General features: G+C 55.3%; 1 protein-coding gene across 1 annotated transcript; it reads left to right on the top strand.

The window, feature by feature from the left end:
• HSPB8 (heat shock protein family B (small) member 8) lies at positions 1–3992 on the top strand. The gene is made up of 3 exons (XM_068161788.1): positions 1–855; positions 1917–1980; positions 3170–3992. The coding sequence occupies exons 1-3, from the start codon at positions 477–479 to the stop codon at positions 3327–3329; spliced, it is 603 nt and encodes a 200-aa protein (XP_068017889.1). The 5' UTR covers positions 1–476; the 3' UTR covers positions 3330–3992.
• The last annotated feature ends 5159 nt before the right edge of the window (positions 3993–9151 follow it).

Genomic DNA, 9151 nt, shown 5'->3' with positions numbered 1-9151 from the left:
GGTTAGAGAAGTTTCTCGGCTCCAAGCTCAGGCATTTATTGCAGCTCTCAGCCAGGAGCAGCAGGGAAAGTTACAGATAAAGTGCCGGGGAGCAAGAGGGGAGACAGAAGCTCATCGACCTTGGGATACTTTATTATTTTTTTTTCCTCTTGTGCTGAGAAGTTTTATTTTCCTCTCTCCGGTCCCTGGGATCCCAGCCAGACAGGAAGCATTTTCTCACGGCCAGCGAGCTCCCTCCGTCCTTCCTGCGGCTCCCAGTGATTCAGCCCTGAATTGATTTTCTCCGTCATCCTTCACCTGGTGCTGGGAAGGAGAGGACCACTCCCGCAGCACCCCCCCCACCCCGCAGCCTCGCAGCCGCATCTCGCCCGGGGTGGATGCTCCCCAGGGAAGTTCACAGCCAGGAGCAGCCACACAGAGGCTGAGGCTCTGTGGGAGAACCCCAGAGACACGCTTGGACCCCTCTAAAGGAAGCCATGGCCGACAGCCAGATGCCTTTCTCCTGCCATTACCCCAGCAGGCGCAGTGTCCGCGACCCTTTCCGGGAGCCGGGCTTGACCTCGCGCCTGCTGGACGATGACTTCGGCATCTCCCCCTTCTCCGGGGACCTGACGGCGGACTGGCCTGACTGGGCTCGGCCCCGGCTCACCACTACCTGGCCGGGTCCCCTGCGTGCCGGCATGAACCGTGCCTCCACCATGGCCCCCAGCTACGGCACTCGCTTCGGGGGGTACCCCGAGAGCCGCAGCCCTGCGCCCTTTCCCCGCGAGCCCTGGAAGGTGTGCGTCAACGTGCACAGCTTCAAACCTGAGGAGCTGACGGTCAAAACCAAGGATGGCTACGTCGAGGTGTCAGGTGAGAGCGAGGGGGAGGAGGAGGATGGGGCATGAAAAGCAGCCAGGCCTGCTCAGCCTGTGCTGGCTCAAGAAACTGCTGTAAAATGTAAAAATGCCCTTTACTTTGAGCTCGGGAACAGGGCCAAGGCTGCAGCAGGGCTTTGGGGCAGCTCCACGGGCAGTTTGGGGGTGCTGCTGGGGGATCTGGTTCACAAGCCGTGGTGGTTTGCTGCAAAAATGAAAAGGACAAGCCTCCTTTGGGATAAATCTCCCCGCTTTCTGCCCCAGGCTAGCCAGGGAGGCACCCTGTGGGCAGCAGCACCCTGCAGTGAGCTGCCAAGAGGGGCCCCAGCTTGGCTCAGGTAATTATAGCCAGGGTGAGGCCAGCACCAAGGGAGATTCCCTTTAAAGGGGCCAAGAGAGAGGCAACTCTGGTGCTCAGAAGTGGGGGGCAGCTGCTCTGCATCCTCCACCCCGAGCCACCCCTGACATGCCCCAGCCTGGGGACAAGCTAAAATTCAGTTAGTGCTGTGGATGGTGGGTGAGGGGTGCATGATGTCTGGGGTGCCCACAGACACCCAGCCCCGAGCATCCCTTTGGCCTGGCACTGACACTGTCCCCAGGGGAGGGACGTGGCATGGCTTTGAGTATTTTTTGGGGTACATGGCATCCAATTAAGGGGATCTGGGTGACCACTATTGTGGTTTTAACTTCAGAGGTCCTCCAGGCATGGGGACCCCAGTCTGATGGTGCAGTGAGAGGGGCCCAGCCTGGGGGAGAGGGACAAGGGCGAACAATGTCACTTCCAAAGGTTTTATTATGTCTGGAGGCTTTTTCTTAAGCCCCAGCTCTTGGGGGCCTGTGAGTCCCAAGGCTCTTACTAGGAGTATGAATGTGCTGTGTACACCATTTCCTTCCCCACAGAGGCTCCCTGAGCCTTCTCCAGAGAGAATTTGCACTGGGGAAGGCAAACATCTCCCCTGCAAATTGTCCTGTTGGGTTTTGTTGTTTGTTGGGAGGGGGGAGGGGGGAATAATCCCCTGGTGAGGTGGTGATGTGGGGTATTGTCCTTCCCTGCAGGCAAACACGAGGAGCAGCAGGTGGAAGGAGGGATCGTCTCCAAGAACTTCACCAAGAAAATCCAGTAGGTACCAGTCAGCCCTGGGGTGTTCCCCTGCTGAAAAGGCTGGGGCATGGAGGGGATGCCACATCCCCTTACCAGCATCCAAATGTCACCAGCCTGCTGTGGAACCCTGTCCCTGCAACTGTGCAGGGATGGCACTGACAGCAAAGGGCTGAGTTTTGCCAGTCCCTGTGCCCCAGCTCATATGTGCAGACTCCTGCACCTGCACTCACTCCAAAATTTGCTCTGTTGCAGCACAAAACTGGCTGTTTGGGGCCACACGGTCGTTTCCCAAGGGAGGCCTTTTTCTGGGTGCTTTGTCAGCCTCTTCCAGGCCTGGGGCTGCGATTTGAGCCACCTGGGGTGCGGGGAGCAGGAGGGGTGTGAGGAGCTGCCCTCCGAGCGCCAGCACATCCCCGGGGCGCAGCAGGGCATGACGGGCAGACACCATCACCAGCCCCGAAATCCATCCCCGTGCCTGAATGTGTGTGAGCTATCTGAGTGATGTCAGTCAGATCCCTATCGCGTTGACTCACCACCCTGGCTCACTTCGGCAACAATCAGGGGCCGGGGCTGGCAGGGAAGGCAGGTCCCGAGGCGGGCAAGCCCCAGCTGCGGTGCTTTGCCCATGTGAGGGGCAGCCCCCCAGCCACGGGGCTTGCAGGGCTAGCAGGGAGAAGCAGCCCAGGACATGGGAAGAGTTTCGTCAGGTGGCAGCTTTGCTTTTCCATCCTGAAGGAGTCCTGTACATCCCAAACTCCCACAGGGAAGGTGGGGCGAGCAACGCGCTCCCTCCTGCTCGTCAGCCGGCAGCTGCGGCGGCTCCTTTTACGGGCAAGGCCTGTGGCTGCCGCGGGCGCGGAGGGCGATGATTTACTCCGGCTCCGCGGCGGCAGCCTGGGCAGCGCGAACGGCGGGTGACATCCCGTCAAACACATCTGCCGCGGAGATTAAACAGAGCCCGGAGGGGCCAGGCCGGCCAGGAAGCTGCTTTAAATATCCCCCGCACATTCCCAGGCACTACAGTAATGACGCAGGCTTTGCTGAGCCCCGCGGGGCTGCTGGCTCAGTATCGGTGGTTCCTCACACACGGGGGGTCTTGTGCGGGCTTCCCAAGGCTCAATGTCCACCAGGGATGTGGCATGTTCTGAGCCAGCAGCTGCCCTGGTCTCGGCTCCTAAACCATGTCACCTTTCCTTCTCCTCTGCAGGCTGCCCTACGAGGTGGACCCCATCACCGTCTTCGCCTCCTTGTCACCGGAGGGGCTGCTGATCATTGAGGCACCCCAGATCCCTCCCTACCAGCAGTACGGCGAGGGTGGCTGTGGCAGTGAAATCCCCGTTGAGAGCCAAGAGGCCACCTGTGCCTGAGGGACCACCCACATCCCTCCTGCACCCCAGCATCCCTCCTCCCCTCTCCCTGCTCCCCTTGGATCCCCACTCCCCGGTCCCCTGCGGCGTGGCATCCGGCGAGGGTGCTGCTCGCAGGGATGGCATCACCTGCCACCCCACGGGGGGCCCAGCTGAGAGCTGGGGTGTGTGTGCAGGGCACCGGGCCACCGTCCTTGAGGGCTTGTAGCTGCCTGAGGTGCCAGTAGAGATTTTGTGCCCATGAGGCCGAGCAGAACGGATATTCTCACGATGGTTATTTTCTGCTCCGAGCCACTCGGACGGGATATTTATAATAGCAAAATAAAAAGGGCGCTTTTTTTTTCTCTAGATCTGAGGTGGAATCCCATAGCCCTGTGCCTTTTCCTCCTTCATGGGTTGGGCTTGTTTTAAGCTACATCTCTGCACAGGACACGCGTCCGGCAGCGGAGCTTGACGGCACGGCCTCTGTCCTGAGAAACGCAAACCGTCCGCGTGTTTTGAACGTTGGGTTTTGGGTGTTGGGTTGTGGTTTTTTTTCCTTGTTGTTTTGTGTTTGTTCTTTTCTTTTATTTTATTTTCTTTCCTTTTTTTTTTTTTTTTTCCAAAGACAACTTGTGCTTTTACTTGTCAGACCTGAGGAATAAAACCTAGCTGATGTTCTTAGCCTCTGCTCGTCTCAGTTGAGCCTGGTGGGTCGGGTGCGGGAGGGCAGCGGGAAGGAGGGTCACTGTATGCCACCTCCTGGCTGTGCACAGGGTCCTTCCCGTGGGGGAAGGAGAAGAGAGTTGAGTGAGGATGCAAACATCATCTCTGATGTTCAGCAACCCTCACTGCTGGGTGGCTGAAGCATTTGCTTGAACCTTTTCTGCAGCCTGTAAATGCCAAGTCTCAGCTAACACCGTGCCAGGGAAGCGCTGAGTCTGGCAAGGACTATGGGATTATTCTTTCCTTACTCACTTGAGGGGCTGCAAATATTCTTCTCTGCTTGGAGATGCTCAATGAGCCTCTGAGGTGGGAAAGTTGGGTTTGCACCATCCCCATTTCCATCTCACCCTGGCAGTTCCTCACCAGCAGCTTTCTCAGGAAGCACTTCCCATACAATACCCCTTGGATGCACCAGCAAATGGTTCCTGCTGGGCTCTGGACAAAGCCTTAGAACTATTCCCAAGTGTGAAGCACAGGATAAGATTTGTTAACATGCTCCAGGGCCCAGGGTCAGCAAAGATGAGGTGCTGATGGGAGGCAGGAGTTTTTCCACTGATCTGTGGGCACCTGGACCAGGCACCCAGTTTTCCATGTCACCAGGACCTCAGAGTTAAAAATAACCCCTCACATGCTCCACTCTGGCTCATTTGGGATGTGGTTACCAACAACAGCCCATCATGTGCTGTAAACCCCAGCACCTGGGAACCACCATGCTACCTGTTACTCCAGGTCAGAGAGAGGAACCTGGGGGCTCTCACCTTGGTTTTACATATTATGTTTATTTTTCAGTGGTTGTTACAGGGCCTGGTGCCCCAGGTGTGCTCACCACCCCCACAACAGGAACCAGCCTGGGCTCAGCCCTTGCAGCTCTGCCAGGCTTGGCCCTGAGCACCATGATTTTTATGAATAAAATCCTTGAAATCTAATACCAGTACCAGATGGAAAGTGAAAAAGCCATGAGTCACAGCTCCAGCCCCATGCCTTTCTGCCACTTGAACCTGTCATGTCCCCAAGGGTGCCACCTCTTCAGCACAAACTGTCCCTCCTCTTCCTCACCCTTTCAAAGAATGATTTTTTTCCAGTGTTTTGAATAAAAAAACACCACATCCCCAAGCCCAATTTTGTCCCCAGCACCTCATTCCCTCAAAGCACCTTTCATGGGAAGGACCCCAGGGGAAGTGTTCCTGAGGCACTCATCCTCAGGCTCCAGCACCCCAAAATGAGTGTCTGGATGTGCCCTCCCAGCAGCCCTGACCTTGCACCAGATGAGCCAAAGATGACAGCTCCCCAGGCAGGGCTGTGGGTGCAGGGAACCAGCTGCAACTCTGCTGGGGCTGCAGGGGGAAATGAGCCACATCTGAGTCCCTCTCCCACCCCAGGCTATATAATGAGCTCCCAGGCTACAGCTACACCACTGCTGGAGGTAAAGGGAGCCTTAGGCACGACCCTGGGGCTTCACTGTAGATAAGAGCTGCTGCACCTGGCTGATGGCTCCCAGCTTTTGATCCTGCAGTTTCAGAGAGGTTGGTGTGGTTTTTTTTTCCCTGTAATAATTTTCTGGTTTATTTGGTTCTGCTTTCTGATGAATTCCTTCATAAACCCCTACAAAGGCTGCTGTAAAAGATGCATTAACAATTCCTTCTGGATGGCTGAGGCTGGCACTGGCATTTAGCACTGTGGACCTCTTGCACACGCTGCGTGTTGGACCTGTGGAGCCTGCAGCTTCTTAAGCTGTTTGATTGTCTGGAGGATCGTGTACTAATGAAATAACTCTAAGTGCAGAACTGCTTGTTTTTTAAGGCCATAACCTGATCACTGAAGTGAAGAATGAGTTGTTCCTACTGGTGTTCCTGCAAATGGAAAAATATGTTTGGAAACGCTGGGGCACTTCTGCCTCTCCATCTCCCCCTGTGCCTGTGGAGGAGAGGGTGGGAAATGTGCCCTTCTGGGGTGCTGGGGCACTGGGGTGCTGCAGAGCTGGTGCCAGTGGGGTGTGGGAGCTGTCTGCTCCTCCTCAGCCTGTGTGTGAGGTAGCAGCTTGAAGCCATTAGACCCCTAACACATCGCTGTCATGGCCACGCTGCCAGTTACATCACATTTCATGGCTTTATGGCAATTAGGCTGCACGGGCTGGTGTCACAACACATTATGGGTTATAGCTTCATATTGGCTCTAGCAGGGAGCTGCCACGTGCAGGATGTGGCTGTGACCAGGAAGGAGCAGAATTTCTGCAGATATGACCCTGGGGCTGGCTGAGGGTGCTTGGGAAGCACCAAGACTGTGGGTTGTGTGGCTTGGGACCTCTGTCACACATGGGGGAAGGGGCAGGATTGTTTTCATCAGCAATGCTGATCAGGGTAGTTCTACTCTCCCTCTACTCTGCCATGGTAAGGCCTCACTGGAGTACTGTGTAGAGTTCTGGGCACCCCAGCTCAAGAGGGACAAAGAACTACTGGAGATAGTCCAGGTCAGGGTCACTAAGATGACTAGGGGAGTGGGGAACATCTCTTGTGTGAGGAAAGGCTGAGAGTGCTGGGGCTGTTTAGCTTGGTGAAGAGGAGGCTGAGGGGGAATCTGATCAATGCTTACAACTATCTGAAGGGTGGGTGTCAGGAAGATGGGGCCAGACTCTTATCAGTGGTCCCCAGTGACTGGACAAGAGGTAATGGGCATAAATTTGAACATAGGAAGTTACATCTAAATGTGAGGAGCAGCTTCTTTGAGGGTGGCAGAGCACCCAGAGAGGTGGTGGAGTCTCCATCTCTGGAGACTTTCAATGCCTGCCTGGATGTGTGGCCTGATTTAGGTGATCCTGCTCTGGCAGGATCTTCAGAGGTCCCTTTGAACCCTTACAATACTGTGACTCTGAATGCCTCTCACATGGGGCACCTCTCCACTGCTGCTGCTCAAATCCCTCCAGGCTCCCTTATTTCTCCTTCTGGAGCAGCATTAAACTTTTCAATATCCAAATCATTCAAGGCCAAGTGACTTTTCCTTCTAAAGGTGGTAGCAATGTCTTTCAAATCCTGCTCTAGGAGCAATGCTGCTGCCAGCACAGGGCTGTGCCCTGGCCAAGGAGGGGACAGGAGCAGATATTTGAAACATTTCAAATGTTTAGCTTCTAAGAAGTCAGTTCTGATAAAGCAGACAACCACATCTGAAGGGGGCTGGTGTAGTTAAGCAGTCAGATGCTGAGCAGTTTGCTATAGGCCCCTTGTTGCCACCAGTGCCAGCACTCCCCAGGCAGCAGCTAGAACAGTGGGGACTGTGCCTCCTCCAGGGACAAGAGATGCTGGGTTTGAGGCTAGGCTTGGGAATCCAGTAGCTCTTGATGCATCTCAGGACCATGAGCTTTCAAGCTTAGCTCTAAATGCCAGCATAGCTCTCCTGGGTAGCTGAGAGGAAATGTGGGTGGTTCGTGCAGCTTTTTTGGCTGGGGAAAGGTTTTCCTAGCATCTTTGCAGCAGTGATCCCTCCTGCAGCAGAAGTGCTGCAGACACGGGGCTGGGCTGGGCTGCTCGGGAGGGCTCGGTGCTGGGAACGCGGCACCATGAGATAAGAGGCTGCGTCATGGGAAACCGGCCTCCGGGGACCTGCTGCTGAACCAGCCGCTGCAGACGGGCTGAAGGACAGGAGGAGATAAGGATAAGGTCACCCAAGCCCCGGGAGAGCTCTCTGGACGGCTCGGCAGTGGGCGGCTCAGCAGCAGGACGTTCGGTTTGCAGGAGGCTGAATAAACCTCTGGGCTGTGTCCTGGCGTCTGTCCTGAGCCGCTGCGGGAGTCACGGGTGCTCCACCAGCCCTCAGCAAAGCAGGGGCATGGGCTACTGGGGCCGAGCAGGTTCTGAGCACTAGTTTACACCCCAGCAGGGCCAGGCTGGGTGAGCACGTGGCTCCTTGCAGGGCACCAGCTCCCAGCCTGTCCCAGAGGATTTATTTTCCTAAAATGGAAGCAAAAGCTGAATTGATTTATTTTGGTTGGCAGCATGCAGAGCAGGGTGAATAATCCCCAAGTAGCTCCAGAGCTGTCCAGATACACCAGGCTTCTCCAGAGTTCTGGTTTCTTCTCCTAGAAGAACTGGGTTGGTCCTATTTTCTGCCTCCCTATCTCCTGTGGCAGGAGATGGCTTGTGCCCAGGCAGAGCTGTGGCCAGAGGCTGGCACAGCAGCTCCCAAAGCTGTATCTGGCTCTGCTGTGGACAAGCATCATTCTCACATCCACCTGTGCCCATGGCTTACTCCACAGAGATGCCCTTGCTATCTCTCACTTGCTCCTGGCACATTGTTAGATCATGCTGCAGGGTCCTCAGGTGATCACAGAGACTCTTTTGTTGGCTGAGGAGGATGTTGGTACTTTCCAGCTGCTCTAGGAGCCTCTCTGCACAGCTCTGAGCCATATGTGCTCCATGGTTGTGCAGAAGCTCAGCCTATCCTCCTCCAGTGTCCTCTCCCTCAGTCCCCCATGCTGCAGCCCTCCCCTCAGCCCCTCCAGGTGATGTGCACCTCTCCAGGCTCTCACTTGGCAGCTGGTTCTTATTCCTGCAGATGATCTATCTGGGCTTGCCCAGGGGATCTCATTCAACACTTCTGGATGTTTTTGCTTCCCAGAAGCCTCTGGAGCACTCCTGGCTCCCTGAGGGTTCCTCACTAATTCTCACACAAACCCAGGCCCCTTCAGTACAAGCCAGTCCTCCCGCCCCAGGGAAAAGTCCTTTCCTGTAACCATCGAGGTGTTCCTCCGCTGCAGTCGAGGCCATTTGGGGGTTTCATGTTTCTCTTTGGGAGTTTCTGTTCAGCTGTTGGAGATTTTGCTTTGCTACTGTTTTGGTCTCTAGTTGCAAAGTAAATCTCATCTGCTTTATTCTGGATGTCTCCAAAGATCAGATTTTGCTGTGTGATGGCTATGGGGACAGAGAAGTGAGAACTTCCATTTTCTTTAATGAAAGAACCCAATGTCATAGAAATAACCTGCCCTGACCAGGCAACTCTTTGGCCTCTCTCTTAAGGCAAAGGCTGGGAATTTTGACAGGAGCTGGCACAGCCATCCTGGGGAATAGACCAAGAACATCCTGAAGCTTTGACCAACACAGCAGAGGGGAAGAGAGACCTCCATAGAT

This window comes from Melanerpes formicivorus, unplaced genomic scaffold (assembly GCF_026170545.1).
Source record: "Melanerpes formicivorus ecotype bairdi unplaced genomic scaffold, bMelFor1.0.p_v2 SCAF_60, whole genome shotgun sequence".
Classification (NCBI taxonomy): Eukaryota; Metazoa; Chordata; class Aves; order Piciformes; family Picidae; genus Melanerpes; species Melanerpes formicivorus.
The sequence above is the reverse complement of the archived record's forward strand: the minus strand, read 5'-3'. Positions and strand labels throughout refer to the sequence as shown.